At 39.8% G+C, this 19,728-nt stretch overlaps 1 protein-coding gene across 1 annotated transcript; it reads right to left on the reverse strand.

The window, feature by feature from the left end:
• Window positions 1–881: 881 nt before the first annotated feature.
• lrfn1 (leucine rich repeat and fibronectin type III domain containing 1) lies at window positions 882–5,793 on the reverse strand. Its single transcript, XM_041046592.1, has 2 exons — window positions 4,412–5,793; window positions 882–2,075 (listed from the first exon to the last, which is right to left on the reverse strand). Exons 1-2 carry the CDS (start codon window positions 5,785–5,787, stop codon window positions 1,175–1,177), a joined length of 2,277 nt encoding a protein of 758 aa, XP_040902526.1. The 5' UTR covers window positions 5,788–5,793; the 3' UTR covers window positions 882–1,174.
• Window positions 5,794–19,728: the final 13,935 nt, after the last annotated feature.

The raw sequence follows: 19,728 nt of genomic DNA on the forward strand, positions 1-19,728 counted from the left end.
CCCACTCTGCCCCGCTGCCGTTGTGCAGTTTTCACAGGGGTCTTATAAATAGTACTCAGTAAATCAAATATTTATCATCTCAATTTGTGTGTCCCTACCTGCAGTGGACATGCACCGTTGCTCTTAAAGCACAAGAAGGAAATGCCACTTATACAGTTAACCCACACAAAAAATTTAATACCCTTCGTGAGGGGATAAATGGTCCAAACTTTGACATACTAAATAGGGAGAGGTGTGATGACACAGGTTTTTAATGTAAAAACTTGCAGCCAACACCCAAATGCTTTGTAAAAAGTCATGTGACATATGACTTACTTACTTACATAGTTAGTACACATACACCAATGTTTTAATATACTTATATATGTCTTTTTTCTTTGTTGTCTTTTTATCTAGACCAGCCAGATACAGTACCGATTAATATACAGTCACATCTGGAACAATACCTATTTAACATCATACAGTCCGACCGCCAAAGAGGAATCCACGGCAGGCTTCCAGGTCCATCCTCTCTATGCTAACATTAGAAATCGGCATGTGTAAAACTCTGTTCTTTTTTTTAGTTATTATTATTGTATAGACTGGTGGTGATACTTGTCCTTGTATCTCGTGTCTTCTGTGCAAAAGTTTGTTTTTTTTTTGTTTTTTTTTTGTTTGTTTTTTTTTTCTTGAAAGAACCGAAAACATGATTGACATAACAGGATACCTGGCTGTTCACTTTACAGTTATGATGAAGTTTTTTTTCTTTTTTTTTTTAACAATTAAAACAGTCACATCCAAACGCCACACGCCCTTGGCATGTCACAGAAAAAGGAGAAAATTAAAAATCCAAAGTAATGCTTCCCATAATCAGGGTGGGAGGCAATGATAGAGAGGAAGGTTTATGACTACAGTGAGCAGCATCCTCCATTCGTACATTTTTTAGAATAAGGCACTGCTGCATAAAGAAAGGACATGGCCAACAAACCTCTCTGGGAGTATGATGGGGAGGCAGGAATGAAGGGAGACTGTGTTCTTCTCCAGCAACTCACAGAAAGTTTGCATGTATAAGTAAATGTGCTTGTGTTTATCGTTTGCTGTGTGCAGGAAAAGTGTGTGTTATATGGCATGTGTTTGTGTTTTTACATGTATATATTTGTGTGGTTGAGCCGTTTTTTCGGCTACACTGCTTTCCTCAGACTGTGCTCTCAAGCATCCACTCAGTGCTGCTGAATGTAACTCTCCTGTTGGCGAGCGGAGATGACTCCACGTTGAGCTGGTTGGTGGACTTGTGCCACCTCGTCCTCGCTCTGCGTGGGTAACTATGACTCTGAAATATGGAGTAATCCCCACCGTCAAAAGAGAATCTGTGCCTAGTTCGTGCCAGCTCATTAGGGAGCAACCCCATGTTAGCCAGGGCACTTTTCTTGTCCTTGAGCCTGGGAGCCTCCTTGGTGCCAGCATTGGGACCTATGAGACACAGGGACAAGGTGGAGCCTGTCAGGCTACTGTCTGTCTGCGTGTCCTCAGACGGGGGACCAGAGCGCTGTGCATCCAGGCTGGTTCTTCTCTTCATTTTGTCTACAGTCACCGGAGGCAGCTCCACCTCCAGGATGGCAGTGGTGGCTGCTGGATTCTCCTTCTTCTCATTGTCTACCCTCAGCACCAGCGCCATGCACTCTTTGGGCGCCTGGGCTTCACGTTGTCCCTCGTCAGAAGGCTGCTTGGAGGCGGAGCGCTGGAGCCGTTGCTGGCTGCCGTTGGTCTGGGAATGCATGCTGGAGCTGACCTTGGTCTTACTGTCCTCTGGGCTACTGTAAGCCTTGTAACGGATCATCAGGATGATGATGAACACTAGCACTGAAGCAACAATTATACCACCGATAATGATGATCATAGTGCCTCCTAGGAACTGGCTGTGCATGAAGCGGCACTGGCTGACCTCACTGGCCGTGTGGAACTGCACACAGCCAACCACACGTGTGGCTGTTAATGATGTGATGCCGTCGTCATAAACCGCCAGCACACAAAGGTCATACTCCCGCCCTGCGGCCAGATCATTGATTAAGAAGTTCTTGCTGGTAGATGGGATCATTCTGCAGAGAAAAGAAATAGTGCAGCTGTGAAGATGTAGAGGATTAATCATTGGAATTACAACGCCCACATACACCGATTTGCATAAGGTGTTTTAAATCACACAAAGGTGTCAATTCCACACAACAAAAAGACAACAGGGACATTGCAGGTCTAGCATTAAATCACTCATTGTGGTAGACAAACACTTCATTAAAGCTGACTTATGAGAGAATATGTTATATTATAAAACAGCAATGAGAATTTGCTCTATTGGGTTTGTGTATAAAATGACAGACCGCGAAAGGTAAACTGAAAGGTGATAAACAAGGCAGATGTGGCTCACTGTCTAAAGAATATGCCACAACAGCTGCCGGCTACAGGACAAGTGATGCATGATGTGAAGACAGTTTTGATGTGTGAATACCTAAGGTCACATTTTGTTAGCAACTGCAAGATTACACTACTCTAAATACAAAGGAGAAAGGCATTGTCTTCAGGTCAACATTGGCGTTAATATAATTAGAAGCCTGTTCCTTTTCCCTAAAGGGAGACTTTGATGGTTATCATTTGTAGGTAATAATGTACCACCTAAAGACAAAACAACACTCAGCTCCATGCCTAAACTGAATGAGAAAATTATACAGGAGAACTCATTATATCTGATAAAACCTGAAAAAAAAAAAAAAAAAAAAAAGAAGTCGACCACTGTTATTAACTCGCTCCGTGAATACATAAATCCTGAAGTACGATATACTACATTCACTTTATGTGCATTACATATTGCCTAAGAAACATATCAATATTAATCTATTTAAAACTTTATTTTAATAAGGTTTGCATATGGTTTTTACTCACTAGTTTAAAAAGACTGAGCTCATTCTGCATAAGCACAACTCAGTTTTTAAATGTTAATCATTTAGCCATTTTCTCTATCTAAGCACTTTATACATACATATATAAAACATTGCTGCAACTTATACAGTATATTGCAAAATACTCTAAGCAACTTGCCAATATTTACATTGTGCTCATATACCTCTCTTTGCTGCTACCCAGCAGTGGTACAGTAATATAATAATATAACACTGACAGCACCCATTCACCAAATTTAGTACTTTTGCATTTCACATTTTAATTCCATTCTGTTGCTAATGCTAATACTGTGTGGGAAATTGAGTAATTAGGTTCATTTACTCAAGTACTGTGCTTCATTACAATTATGAGCAATTTGTACTTGTATTCCTTCCCAACCTTTTTGACCAGTTATAAATAAAAATCAGTACCTATCTGCGGCCCATTGTCACAGTTCAGATACCCCCAGAGAGTAATTTCCCCTTTAAAATTCTCAGATGGTTTCATTTGCTGTTTCAGGCCCAAAGAGGTAAAAACATCAAATATTTCTTAAATACTGCAAAGATTAGAGAATAAAAGAAAAGCACCAATATCTGTAGCAGAACTTTGTTTGCTCCTCTTTCCTCTCCCATTTATCATCTAACAACCCCTCAGATTTATTTTATGACCCTTTGGAGGGGAACGACCTCTAGGTTGGGAACCATTGGACTAAAACACTGTATAAAGTAGATAAAACTAGCTCCACTTTGACCAGTTTCAACAGTAGAATTGGAGTTAAAAATCTAATATTGTCATATATAACAACATATCGGTCATATGGGCCATTTTTTCTGCAGAATGAGTACTTTTTGCTTTTGATAATTTAAGTATATTCTGCTAATAATACTTCATATTTTACTAAAGTAAAATTTTTAATGGGGACTTTTACTTGTAATGAGATTTTTATAGTGTGGTCCTGTTCCTTTTACTTACTGTAAGTAAATGATCTGAATACTTCTTCCACCACTACAAACCAAGCCTATCATTAGACAACCATATCTAATCACACTCTGTGTTCCAACCAATTAATGCAGACACTTGCTAATGATATAAACAGCTACATGCAGTGAAATAGTTGGCCTTGTGTTATTGTTCATTGTCATATTATGTTTTAACGATGCTGAAAAGGCCCTTTTGTCCTACAGAGTGCTGGACTTCACAATCTATTCAACTGTTCACTAAATCTTTATAGTCTACAGTTTATGCATATTAAAATAAATTTTTAGTATACCTTAATTTATGGAAAAATATTCTTCCTCAGTTTATCCCCCAGACTACACTATAGGAGTTCTGCTTATTTTTGGACATACTTAATCATTTTGCATCTTTGGGATCTGTCATTCTGCCATAACGGACCATTGTGCCACTCAGCAGATGGTAACTCCAGATGTCTCACCTTTCCTGATGTCCCTGCTCTACCACCCTCCTCTCCCTCCATTCATCCACCCCCTCCACCGTGGCTTACCTGTACACCAAAGTATCATCTGCCGTACTGTTGTACTGAATCTGGTACATCCTGATGCCGGGGATATGGCGCTCAGATGGCCACCGGATTACAGCGGAGGAAGAGGTCAGCTCAGTGACCATCACCCTCCTGTCCTGCTTGTCGTAGCCCTTGGTGTCGTTGCCAGATTTGGAGGAGGTGGTAATGTCTGAGAGGCCGGGGTCCTCACGCATGTGGCCTGTGTTGTTAACAAACAAGGGTAAGGGGATCATGTTGATCTCAACAGCAGCTGTGGCGATGCCTGCAGCATTGGACGCCACACAATTAAATGCTCCGCTGTCCTTCAGCGTAGTGATGAGAATATCAAGGGTGCCATTATCATACAGGATGGTGCGGGAATTATTATGCACCAGCTTGCCGTCTGGTGCCCGCCAGTGAATATCTGGGTCTGGATCACCCACGGCTTTGCATTTAAGAGTCACACCCTGCCCCTCCATCACATAGGGCTTAGTGGCAACATGTTTGGTGATCAGCGGAGGTTCACAGATAAACTCCTCCTCTTGGATGGACCAGAAGTATTTGTCCATGAGGTGCTCTGGTGAGGCGCAGGTTTCCAGATCATCTTCTCTTGTCAGCCTGCGGAGCCACAGCAGCTCACAGTTACAGTGAAGAGGGTTTCCACCAAAGCTCACAGCCAGAGTGGACGAGCTGGAGCCCTTGGCGTCAGACAGGACCTGTGCATGTTGAAACAGGCTGTCTGGTGGCAACTTCTGCAGCCTGTTTGAGGTCATGTCCAGGCGGACCAGCTTGGTGAGCAGCGTAAAAGTCCCCGCTCCAATGTGGTCAATCAGGTTGTGGTCCAGTGTGAGAGTATTAATGTTGGTCATTCTGGCTATGGCTTCCCATGGAAGGCTGCGCAGGTTGTTATTGGAAAGATCCAAGTCCTCTATGGTGGAAACAAACTCATCGAAGGAGTTGGGGGCCACTTGGTGGATCTGGTTGTTTCCGAGGATGAGGTGCCGCAGGTTGATGAGGCCTTTAAAGTGGTCACTCTTTATCACACTGAGGCGGTTTCCATCCATGTGGAGTGCCCTCAGGGATCTCAGGCCGAGAAAGGCGTGGGGGGTGATCTGACTGATGGTGTTGCGTGACAAAGTGAGGTGGACCAAACTAGTCATGTTGAAAAAGTCTTTCCTGCGGATGATGGTGATGAAGTTGTCGGTGAGTCGCAGCTCGACGGTCTTGCGGTCGATGGTGGGGGGTACGAACAACAGGCCGGTCTTAGCACAGAGCAGAGTCAGTGTGGGGGAGAGGTGCTGGCAGATGCAGCGGCCGGGGCAGCTGTACCCCTTCACCAGAGCTGCACACAGCAGCACGCACAGAACCAGCCGGTCCATTGTTGATCAGATTCCAGGTCCTGTGTGTGAGACAGACACAGGGAAACAGGAGAGACACTGAGTCAAAAAAATAGAGATCTCTGAATTAATAAATAGCATCATAGCCTTTATGAGAGCCTGCAGCAAAAATCCAGAGTCTGACCAAGATTGCTGAGACTGCCAGCAAGGTATCAATCACAAAATGAAATGGAGCTTTTCTGAAATAATGGCACCTGTGATGATGAAAGGCTGCACCAACGCTGTCAGAAGCCCATGTCTCTGTAGCCTTTTAATGGAAATAACGGAATGTTTTTTGTGCCACCAGGCTGCATCACCACTGAACCATATAATTTCTTGAATGATCACAGGACAGTTTTCCTGTATTAGGTAACCATGCCATGTACATTTCCATTATATAACAAGGCTTGTGTGTTTTTCTTGCACTGAATTCCACATCAGGGTGGAGAATTAAAGGTAGAAAAGGGCACTTGTCAGCAGTGCTCAAGGATTTTTATGACCTTTTCATGCTCTCTGCTCTCCCAATGCTTCTGAAATGTACTGCAAAATTAGACAGAAACCTGTCATGTAAATCACAGCAACAAAAAGTAAAGGTGAAAACAGCAGAAATGCCGCTTGTTTTTCGAGTCCATCCAATGGAGGCTTCATTGGATGATTCTCAGGTTTTGAGGATGTTCTGATTCTCTGATTCCCCTTTAGAGGTATTGATTTGAGTCTTGCAGAGAACACGCCTGTGGTGACAGGAGTAAAAAGTGATTGTTGGTTGTAATAACCGTATGAGACCCCAGTAGAACACCAACAGTGATGTGCTGATGCCCTCTTTGGCATCCATCTTCATTTCTAATGCCCTAAGCTTCGCCGTTGATGAGAGAACCTGCTAAAGTCGATAAAGTCAAGGGTTGACAACTGACTCCTCTTTTCTAGGTTTAGAGAACGACATGAGGGTTGCTACAGCCTAGCCCTCTATCAGGCCCCACAGTCTGACAGCTTTGAGTCGTGCCATATCTAATGTCTCAAACAACAGCAAAGTCTGAGTTTTAGAGGTCCAGCATAAATATTTTAACATAATCAAGAATCATGGGCTGTGGATTTTAAACAGTGTGTTTTTCAGCATTTTTGATGCCCCATCCAATTTGTAATGACTAATTTCTATCTACGTTCCACCACAGTGACGTGGTGCTGACGTCCTTAACACCACCAATTTTGTCCCCAATTGTGCCCAGAGCAAATGAATCTAATGTTCACAGTACCAATAGCCCTAAATCAAATTTGACTTAAAAACACCCACGGTGAAATTCATAGAATATTATATGCTGCATGTCAGACTTCATAGAAAAGTGCGTCTGTGCGAACTGTGAGTCAAGCTCCCTTCCTCCATCTCTCAGACTTTTACTTATTTGTATGCTTTGCACAAAGACTGTCTTCACACATCTTAAACTTAACAAACTTGGTTTGATGTTGTTGTTATGCATGTTCAAGATAGCGAAAGAAGTGAGAAATTGCGAGCGCACTGCTGTCATTTTACATCAACCTGTACTGCATTTGCCAACCAGCAATGAAAATTCTCAGTTGCTTTTCCTTTTCACATGCACATGACACATGCACGCACACACAGCTGAGTGGCTACTGTCTGACAGACAACAGGGCATCTCGTTAACGATGAAACTTTGCTGTCCAATCACAGCCCTCATTAAAATCTGGGTTTGTATGATGCAATTTTCTGAGGGAAGTAGACCAGCTTGAAGCACAAGTTCAAACCAGTGGGACTGTTTGTCGAAAGCTGTTGATCAAATTTAATCAACACTGACTGTACTACTTCTACTTTATTCTACATTTCACTAGACCATTAGACTGGATTTTAAAAACACACCAAACCCAAACCTTTGCTTGGTTTGTGTTTACACTGCCCTCTCTCCTCGTTCTGACTCCACAGGCTCAGCCACAACCTCCATTTCCAAGATAGAACCACGTTAGCTGTTTGAAATTAAAAACGATTTCTCGTGTGCAATTTAATCCACAAAGAATATCCAAGCAAGATAAAAAATACAACATGCACACACGCTATTTCCTGTGTTCAGTCATATTTATACTGAGATTAAACCATTTTCTTGTACAAAGACACACGCTAGGTGGTACACTGTGTGAGAATATTTCCAAACCCTGAGAGAGAATTTATTTATTTAGCAACGCTCCTTTATTGTTAGAAGCACAGCGTGCCTGCGTTGTCTAAATTAAGTCTCCAAATTTCCTTTTTTAAGATGCTGGGAAAGCTAAAACTACAACAGTGTTTCTGTAGAATTCACCATGTGAAATTTAAGATTTACTTTGCCGTAGCACAAGTCATACTTCCTCTTAAATAAGTTCCTTTCCCTGCTGTACTGAAGCTTTAATGTTGTCTCTCACTTGTTAGTTGCTTTGGATAAAAGCATCTGCCAAATGAGTATGATTAAAGCTGGGTGAGAAAATTTCAACAGAGCTAAGATCTTTGCCTCAGATTTAATCTAATAATTTTGCCCAAGTTTGTTAGATTTCAACACAATAGTGACCTTGCTTGGTTTTTATTAGTATTCAGATAGTAAGTAGGCCACAAAGCTCATGGTTTCTCAGAGGACCATCTGTGCCAGAGCATGTCCTGCCACACCGTCGAGGATGCTCTATTGATCTTTCAACATCTCAGGGAGGGGGGGGGGGGGGGACTTTGTTGCCACGGCAACTCTGGTGTAGAATGTAGGTCTTTGAATTGCATTAAGATGATGTTGAGTTGGCCGAAAAGTGGAGCTTCAATCTTAATGGGGTGCTGAGAAGGTAATATGGGACGTGAACAGATGTCTGAATAGCTAAGTAAATTAAAGGGAAAAGGGCAGCTCCGCCTCACATTTCTATTTCTGTTTTATTGCTTATTATCAGCGCCAGCAGCCAAATCGATATGTAGACAATGGGAGAGAGCACAAGGTGAACTGGAGTTTAGGTTTGTTTTTGTGTGTCCAGTCATGCAGGAACACAAGAGACTGCTTAGGCAGATTACTTAGACATTTTTAATTAAAGAAAAGCTTGTAGTCACATTCTGTCATATTCAGAGACTAAATCAACTACAGTAAAAATATTACAAAATCACGCATTTATATACGCCCTTAAAAACAATGATACCCATGACATACCTATACAGTTTGTATAAATACACTTACATACATATGGAGCTGTGGAACATCTGCACACTCCTTGAGTCCGGGAGTTTGAGACACAGGTTTTACAGTGCAGTCATAACTTAATTTCTAAACCCCACTTAAAGTGTCTTCCTGCTCGCTTTTGAATATAGTATGGTGAAAACTACAATACACTACAATTGAAATGTGAAGATTTGCACATCCCAAGCCACCCAAGAGTGAACCTGACATTCAACACTATGCTCTAGTTTTCTAAATCTTGATCCATCCCCCAATCCACCGAGCTTCCTTTGACATCTGTTGTCCCTGGCATCAAAAGGCTGAATTAATACAAGTCTGAATGGTTAAAAAAAAAAAACCCGAACCCAAACCTGAGCCCTGAACAGGAGAATATATGAATGTTGGATGAAAGTTTAGGCAGTGGTGAAAAATATAAACTTTAGACTATTATGTCTAAAATAAATATATTTTTCTTATTAATCTGGTCAGAGTTAGAGTATTGAATGGCTTTGGAAAATTCTGAAAATCATTTTGCAGCACAACAAACTGTGGAAAAAAATACATCTTTATTTTTTTATTTCACAATTATCTGTATCAATATTGAGCATTTGCCAATACAAAGTCCTAGACAGGTTATATTTTAATTATGCTTTTGTTTAATTTTGCCCCCATAACACAGCTTAAAATGCATATCAAAACAAATTTCTTTATATTTTGCAGCTAAGTAGCTCTCCCTGTGGACTCTCATCATTATTAGATGTGTATTAGCGTGGGTGGTTTTATTTTGTTTACTGCCTGTGAAATGTCTTTCCAGTTTTGTCTGGGTTAGTTATGTTTTGTCTTAAGTGCAGGTTTTAATATTTGGGCATGTTTTTTGGGGTATGGGCTTATGCTGAGGCTACACTATTGACTAAAACATACCATGCCTGCCCTTCTATTGGTGAGTGTGTTTCTAACCTGGCTTCACTTTGGAGTGATCCTTATTATTATTAATTCATTTTGATTCTAAGCTACCATTTCAGCAGTGTTGCTTGTACTGGGTGTGTTTAGGGTTGTTGTATCTGCTTGCACAACCATATATTCATGGGTCTGAGGGTCATTAATCCCTGCACCAGTACTCCGTAAACCAACTGCGTGGGGGTTTCGGTCCCCTGGTGCATATTTGGACCTTAAATGAAATGTTTGTCTTGAACAAAGGTTGTAAATTTTTCTATTTTAGATCTGGCTGTGCGGTAATTGTCCTCTTGCCTCTGACACCAGACTACAGTGGACAGGAAAAAAAGGTAATGGCAGCTACAGCTGAAACAAATAGTCAATTAATCAAATATTTGACTTGCAAAGAAATCAGTCATCAAAAATACTTGATAATTGTTTAAGTCAGTCACCAAGGGAAAATGGAAAATGGTCTTTGCTTCTGGCTTATCAAAAGTGAAGAATTTCTCATTTCCCGAATTTTACCCTGGAAGAGTTTCCCTGGAAAGACTAACAAAAAGTCTTAATTCTTGATTAATTAAAAATTGTGCTACACTGAGTGGTTTTATTAGATGTAAAGTACAGGACCTATTTACACAAAGGTTTGTTGCACCTTTTGCATAGTTTCTTATAGTGTTTTAGACAGCAGGCCAACCACTAACATCTGAAATTGACTGGGGTTTTATGTAGATGAACCCAATCTGGGTCACTCTGATCCTGAGCACAGGTAAGATTATTAAACATTACCATTCACAGGACATATTTACGTACAAGCACAATTCTGCACAAGGCATGTACACGTGAGTATGTTACAACACACGGCCACCCACGCACACAAACACAGGAGAATACATGTAGAAACACAACTACATACCTACACATCCAAGTAACATACAAACGAACATACTGAGCAAAGAAAGAAAGAAAGCAGCAAGTGCCTAAGAGGAGAACACAAATAGGGGAATAAATTAACACCACGTGTCATTTTCAGCTTGGATTTTTGGCTCAGACGTGTCTGAGTGTTTGCACTTGTGCTCTCAAACATAAGCATACTTGGCCGCTTCTTATTAACGTTCTTATAGTTCACAAATTCACAAAAGCGCTCTGTTAAAACAGGACACCAGAGCAGGTAATTGTTAAACAATCAACTGTTGTCTTAAAAATGACTAAAAGCAAGAGCTTAGAGAGCGTCATAAGCAATGCCGTAGGAATCAAATAAAAGCTGAAAGCTCTCAAACAGCTCGTCCTATTTCTGACTGTGTAACACCTTTCAGCTGCAGCATTCCTAACACACAGCATCCAGTTTACACATTAAACAGGACAAGCAGCCACGAGGATGTTAACGCATCTCCGCAACTTCAGAGAAAGTCAGTCTTTATTTAAACAGCTAAATGAAAAACTGCGTCTGCGTTTTCACCTGCTCAGTTACACCCAGTGTAAGTCTGACATAACACTGTTGGAAATTTTAATTAGGGAATCCATGAATACTCCATGATATTCTCATAATTAAATAACCAGAAAGAACTAATGGTGTCACAAAATGTGCAACTGACAATTAAGAATATTTCATTAATGAGAGAACTGTCACATGAGGCAAGCACAGACTCTAGTTTCACATAAACTAAACACACAAACTCAAACAGTGGCTCCTTAATTATTGTCTTCTGTGAGAATAATGTATATGAGTCTGAACTACAGTCATAAAACTGTACAGGAATGTCATATTACCTGCCCACTTCTACTCACTCAAAATGACATATGGCCTCACTTGATGTAATGTTGGGATCATAAGGTGGTGACAATAGCTTCTTTTCAGAGGGCAGCGTACCTCAGATGATCTTTGTGGTTTTTTGAAATGAGAATCACCACTGGCCTTTAAAATCTCAATTCATATGAGATTACACTAGAGCTAGAAATGATTAGTACGTGAGCAGAAAATTAATCAACTTAATAGTTTCACCAATTACTACCACTATCCCTAATTCCAGCTTTCCAACTTGGAGGTTTTGCAGCTCTTTGTTGTTGCTGCTTGAATATGATGACTGATGGTTTGATAAGACAAAACAAGAAATTTGAAGATGTCACATTAGGTTTCCAGGTGCTTAATCCATTTTTTTAGAGAGCCAAAATGCCTAAAATTCTGTAGTTTCTTCCTCAAATCAGAAAACTAATCAACAACAATTTTTTTACTCAATCAAAAATTTCAGTCTGTTTTTTTGTTTTTTAAGTCTTTTTCCCATTTTGTCTTTATTTAGAGGTGAAAGGTAATGACAGGAGAGAGAGGGTGGGAATAACAAAGGCCCACGGCTTGAAATCAAACCAGAGAAAATGCAATAACAGAAAAAAATGTTGTGTTATGTCAAATGTACGTTTTTTCTTAGCTATATATGGCAATCAAAATGTGAAGCTTTTCGACTGTTGGTCTGATAAAAACATAAAAGACAGAATAAGGTTCTGGGAAATCATGATGAGCATTTTATACCATTTAATGACATTTTAAAAACAAAACAATTATTGGAAAATAATCTGCAGTTTACTTTATAATGAAAATAATTATTAGTGGAAGCCCTGGATTACTGTTAGTGGTTGAAGCTCAAGCATATTTTGAATGTGACATTGAAAATAGTCAGCGATCGAATACAAATAAGGCCAGAGTTTGTCCTTACCTCACAAAAACATCTGCCCAGAGCCGGTGCATTGGAAGGATATTTACTGGACATGACTTTGTCAGGAAGCCGTAAACGCCAATTAGACAGTGCAGGCAGTGAACTGCTAGATGCCCTTGTGCGACTCTTGTCAGGATGCAGGCATAATTATTGACAGGCCGAGTTCATTGGTGTCAGCTCTGTCTCCACCAGTGGATGCCTAAACTGAGGCTCCACAGCCCCAGGGATTTCTGGTCGCATCTCATCAAGGGGGGTGGGAGGAGGGTGAAGGGGAGGGGGGTGAAGGGGAGGGGGGGTGGTGGTTGTCCTCGTAAACAGGAGGAGCATTTGCATATTATAATTATGTCTGCATGCAAAGATGGTCTTCTCAATTACATCCCATTTAAAACTTTCAATGAAGAAGAATTGAGAAGCACAAACTACTGCAGCTCCATAAACTTTAATTGTAAGAGCTTCCCTAAACAAGATTGAGAACATTAGAATTACACTGGCAATGCATAAGTATAGTCATGCACGTCACTTGTCGACAGAAAACTTAGGTGATTGATTGTCACCCTTTACTTGCTACCTGTTCTTTTTAATTTGAATTCCTCCTCTCACAGATATAATCAACCTTCAATAGGTCCTGCAACAGTTACAAACTACCTCAAAGTGAGTAAATATGTTTTAAAATAAATAAATAACAGCTTTAAAATTAAAATAAAAAAACTGCTAATTATGAAGAACAAGTAAATAATTTTTCTGACTGCTTTCCAAATGTGTACCCTTGAATACTACTTGCAAAAGGACTGATTAACAGTTGTTGTAGACTGTCACTTGCATTTTATTTTTTAAATAATCAATTAATGGTTTAGTCCATCTACCTTGAGTTTCTTTACATGAGACAATCTTCAAAAAAAAAATCCGGGCATGTAATTCTCCCTAAATTTGTCAGGGCACTCAAACAATCAAAGGGGAAATTATATTGATTTACATGAATGACATACGAGTGCTTTTTCATGTGAAGTGATTGTTCCTTGCTTTTTAAGACTCACACCCACACATACTACATTTCTGCACAGAGTCCTGATTACGGTATTTCCACTCACTGAATTCTTCACTGGAATGGACTCACTAATCACAAGGACCATATGATGCATAATGGAATTATTAGATATGGTGTTGTTCCAGTCAATCCACTTTATACACAAATTGCCTCCACAACTGAGCCAAAATTAGGGGAAAAAAAAAAACTCTGACTGCATTCCATCTGTTAGCGGTCATGATTAATAGAATAAACAGGACAATGCACTGCCCTCTGATTTACAGTGGCCACTTGCCTATTTTAGATTTGCTGTGAGTGGTTTCAGAGCTTCACACTCCGAGGAGAAGCTCGCCTTTTTGAAGTTCACACTTTGGATTGAGGACACTGCAGCAATTTTAATAAAGATGAACCAGACGGTTTCATCTTTAATGACATCAAGAATTAAGATCTTTGACTTAAGTAAAATTAGCCATACCACAATTTGAAAATACTCTGTTATATTCTTAATACAGCGAAATTAGAGTGAAAGACAGGTAATTTTCAAAAGAAGGAAATATAAGCATTCAGCATCTTATTCAGTACAGACAATACAAACCAGTGCAAAAATAAAAAAAATGTACTTGAAGCATGAAGTATTTGTTATGTCAGTATTACATTATTATATATAGTACTATTGGATCTTTAGTATTGATGCAGTAACATGCTTTAATATTCTGTATGACCATGTGCAAAATAACTGGTAACTACAGTAGCCAAACAAATGAAGTGAAGTAACAAGTAGAATATTTCACACTGAAATGTAGCAGAGCAGAAGAAGTATAAAGTATCATAAAATTAAAATACTTAAGTGAAGCACCGGTAACATGATGTACAGGGCTTGACTAAATGTGCTTTGTCACTTCCTACCACTGAATTATCTAAATTACCTGCTTATAAGAAAACATCTGTGCTGCCTATAAGGAAGAATCTCTGAGGTTGGTGATTGCGAGGGTTCAGACTAAATTTGTTTTTTTTTTTGGAGACATTTTAAGAAGCAGCATGTCCTGACATCAGCTTGACAATACGCAGTGTGGCTGTTTCTCTTTTCTCCATGTAGCAGTTCCGCTGACACCTTCCAAGAGACTGCTGAAGTACAGTCGACATTTTTGTCGAAAAAAAAAGAGAAAAAAAAAGCACAGACAAACATGCCATGATAAAAGCAGGAGCTGCTAGCAAACAATACGAGGACAGACAGTGATACTGACTGACGCCCAGCTTATGGGATTTCTATTTCTAGGCTTATATATTTTTGAAATCCAGGGTCAGTGACAAGAATTGGTGATTTTCAAACACTGCAGCAGCATGATTGTCTCTTCTATATGTAGTTTCTGAATGTGCTCCCATGTGGTGACAGTTTTGTTATTTCCTCACTGATGCATGCTTGTTTGTCCTCCACACTTATCATTTTATCCACTGACTTGTTTCATTTTATTCTTGTTCCTTAGCATTGTGGCTCCATGCCCTCCTCTCTCTGTGCAGATGCACTGAATAGACCCTCTGAATTGGTGCCTTATGGTGCCACTTTGTGCGACAGTGATGCTAAGGAATCCACGCTTGGTTTCAAATCCTCCTCCCAAGGCCCCTATACTGCATTGATCCTGCTCTGTATGTACCCTTGAAGGGTATTATGTATGCCTGTTATGTGCTTCACTGCCACAGCAGACTCTAGCGAAGAGCCAGTTCGCACTGTGGAGAGAATATGTATCAAATGGCTGAACTTAACACCATTGAAGATGGATTACTGACCAGCTTCTGCTATATTCAAGGAACCATGAAACAAACAATGCAGACCATCTGTTGATCACACAATGGAATCACAAATAATGAATTCCATTACATCAACTATAACAGTTACAACAAGGCAAAGCTTTGGATTTTACATAAACATAAAAACACATACATACACACACACTATCACAGACCAGTTGTGTTTTATGTCAAGCTCCTGAAATTTCCAATTTATCTAATTTAGGTTTTTAGACACATCAATGATGTGAAGGAATGGCCATGTCGGTCGCTCCGTAAACCACTAACAACACAACACAACACAACAACAACACAGCAACTATTCAGTGAATTGCCCTGAAATTTTCTACACACATTCATGGTCCCCAGGGGATGAATCGTAATAACCTTGGTGATTACGATTACGGATGACTACCATCCATGCCACCAGCAGCTCAAGTTTTTTCTCCTAACCAGTGACATACCTCAGAGATCCACATGATGAATTGGGAATGGGATTTTATACAGACGTTTCCAAACAATGTAGCGCAATGACTTTGGTGATTCTCTGAGTTTTCCTTTAGCACCTCCATGAGGTTGACTTTTATGGTTTTGAGTGAATGCTGACGTGAAATTCAGCCACAGTTATACTTAATGTAATGCTAATTAATGTAATTGTGAGCATATTAGCAATGTAACATGGCTCATAGTCTTAAGGGCCGACTCACAACAAGTTCTTATGATGTGGTGTCTAACCACAGAAATGGTTGGACACAGTCCGCCCAGTCAGACGTACGAAAGGTGTGGAGGGAGGAGGTTTCGGAATCTATTTGACCACCTGACCAGTTCTGACAGAGTACGCTGCTCCCTGAAGTTTCGTTAAACAAGTGTATTGTGTTGCTTCCCAACCAGACTCTACTAAATGTTGATGACCCCATTCATCATTCAGTGTGCAAAGCATATTTCCTACGTGCAACCTCTCATTTTTGACTAAAGCATTATTTAATTAACAAAAAAATTGAGATTTATTACCAAAGGGATCCACATGAATAAATTTACGGTAAAAAATAATTAAAAGTTCACAGAGCTCTAACGGATACAGAAAACAGTGGCTCAAATTCACTCAAGGCTGGAATGCTTATGAGTGTGTGTCAAAACAACAGAGGCGAGGCAGCTATGAATGCATGTGATTCACTCAGTGCACATAAATAATGGACCACACAGCTTCAATTTGACACACCTCAGAGGAAAGCCTGCGCAAAGCAGGTTTAGGCAGAACTTTGGTCAAACATATATTTTAGGTATTATATGCATATATGCATTACAGGGCGTCTGAGCCTCACTAATCCAGTCTCTGTGTCAAATAAAGCACCTTGAAATGGAAATACATACACAGGGTCAGTGGGGCAGTAAATACATATGAGGTGTGGATTTATCTACAGTTGCCTTTGTACCAAGAGAATTAACTGAATTAGAGTGAACACTTGCTGCTTCCAGCATCATCATCATCATGTACCAGTTCCTTCATTTATTCACTGTGACTCTTCTAAAAAAAAACAAAACAAAACACATTAATCAGGCACACCAGTTGCTTTTGTAAAACTGTTAATACTGGATTTGCACTTGCATATGTGTATTTGTTTATTTGTATGTTTTGCATCATCTGGATCTTGTTTTCCTTTAGTATGGGCTGCACCATGAAGATGTGGTGTTTTGTTATTCTTTTCTCATGTATCTTTAAATGTAATCCTTAACTGCAGTGCCACATTAACCCCACTATGGGGGCCCAGGGCAAACGCGAGCAGTGGGTCCCTCCCCAGAGTCAAGGAAACTGACCAGCCTCAGGGTTTGCTCTGTGTCAGTTGGTTTGTGATTATTTGATTAAACACAAATTTGTTTAGAAATAAACCCACATTATGACATCAAGCCCCACTACAAGCCAGGGCCTTAGGTTGGGTACATTGCCGTTTTTATTCTGAGTTACTGGTTATTATCAAACTAATTAGCAAATTACAACAGAGTAAGTGGTTAATAATTCTAGAAGCAACTGTCAGACAACCTGGGGACCCCCTGAGGGTCTGGGGCCCTGCAACAGTGTTCCTCTTTGCCTGGTTGGTAATCCAGCCTTGCTTTAACTACATTCAAGTTAAAGGTCACCTGTTGAGTTTTTTTTGTAAACAAAGCACACTCTGTGTATACCTGAGGCCTAACAACTGCATTTGATGAATTTCCTTATTCATAAAACATTTGCAAAGATGAAATTTAAAACAACTGAAAACCTACAGAACATTGTTTACATGCACGCTGGCTTACTATTAGTTGTTTTCTTCCTGGCCTTTGTTGGCGCATAGCTACATTCCTTGGCAAGTTACTGCCACCAACTGCTGATCTGTGAAATATCATGAAACCATTGGCAGGCCTGTGCATCATGCCACTGTAAGCATGCACATTTTTGTGCACATACATGAGATACTTAACAAAATATTGATCCACAGCTTTGTTGTTTAGTTTCCTATAAAATGTCCAATAATTAGCTTAATTAAACAAATGGGTACATGTAACATGCACCTTAAACTTTATTGTTTAAAGTGTCATTGTGTTAGATAAATAAATAAAGTCTCTGTTCTACATCTTCAAGCTTGCAAATTTTAACTGCAAGGTTCAAATAGGGGTCATGTTTGAAAAGTAGTGATATGCATGATTCTCCATGTGAATTAGATCCTTATTTGCCATTTCTGCCTCCAATTACAGTTATTTGGGGAAATCAGGTCAATGCATTTAATCCATGACATATCTGTATAATTAGTAATTATATCAATGAAATGTTTAGAATGAATGCAGACAAGCTCATGCCACACTTTGAGTCTCTAATCACAAACCTGTCAGGCCTGTTATTTGAGACTGAAAGACATATTTAGCTCTCTCTTATCAGTCACACAATTATTTTTTATCTATATTTTTTTTCCATAGCTGTGCACAAAGTTAATGTAGCCGAATCCTCGTCAGTCAATTTTACTTTCTCTTTAATAGAAAGTCAGTGTTACAAAAAAACGGATAAACTGCTGTGCAAAGTTGTTGATGTCTTGCCAAAGAGGGAAAAAAAAGAGATAAAAACTGGTCTTATATTTGAAACACCATCCCTTGTATTCACAATACTTTAGCTACTGCCTTTGTTTCAATTCAACTTGCATTGTTTCTTAACCTTCAACATGCAATATATAAAAAGGTTAACATCTATTGACTAAAATAATTGTACCAGCCAATGTTAATGAGCAGGAAACACTGAATACAGTACATGTGACTTTACCACCAGAGAGAGGAAGTTCATTATGGATCATTGTGCTTGTGGCTGTACCATAAATAATTAGTTCACAACCTATTTGACCGAGGTGGCATTATCAGAAATTGCTCTTTATTTTCTGTCTCTAGTTAATTAGTAAATTTGATAAATTAGCCACTGAACCAAATTGCTGTCCAAAAGTTATCAGGTTAGGAACAAATTAAGCCTGAAAAATGAGGACATCACAGAACATTCAGCGGGGTTGAGCTGAAAGTGCTTTATTTTGGTTTTGTTCCCTTTTATTGGGGAGAATGTGAATTTAATTCAAAATCCTACATCAAGCAGTTTCTTCATATTCAACGTCTCCCAGATGGGTGCTGCTGTCATATTCAATGCAGACGTCTGTTCAGTGCACAAACTGGTTTGTAAATAAAACCGCTGCCTCGGATTTGAATAAATTCTCGAAGAAGATTTTAAGATCACTTCCCAGGTTTGATGTATGATGTGAAAAAAGGGAGGGCAGTGCTGTAGCTCGTTTGTTTTTATCTTTCGGTTTGATCCTCGGCCCTCGCCCTTTCTTGTGTAGACTTCTGTTTATTTTCTCAGCGTTTGCGTGGGTTTCCTCCAGGTGAGTGATCTTTCATCTAAATGAATTACAAGGAAATGAATATATAACTTAATAATTAGTGGAATACATAACAGATGGTGTGGTCTTTTGGAATGACAGATATTTTATTTGTTTCATGTGTTCTGACTGATAGTTTTCATTTGCTGCAGGAGACAGGCGTGGGGAATGAACTGAGAGTAATGCAGCGATAAAGCATACAACACCAATACTGAATGAGGTATTGGGGTAGTTTCAAACACTACATTTCTATAATTCACTCCAGGCACTAACACAGACCATAATCTTGGACTGCAGGGCAACCTGCTCAGTGCCATTACTGCATTTTAACATACAGTAGCCCTGCCTATGCCACTTGTCCGTAATAGAAAGCTCACTGTGTTGCCAGGACCACTTATAACATCCCTGCCTCATGTGCAGCTCCTCCTCACTCTACTCTGCCTATGAGC

Source organism: Toxotes jaculatrix, chromosome 9 (assembly GCF_017976425.1).
Source record: "Toxotes jaculatrix isolate fToxJac2 chromosome 9, fToxJac2.pri, whole genome shotgun sequence".
NCBI classification, from domain to species: domain Eukaryota; kingdom Metazoa; phylum Chordata; class Actinopteri; family Toxotidae; genus Toxotes; species Toxotes jaculatrix.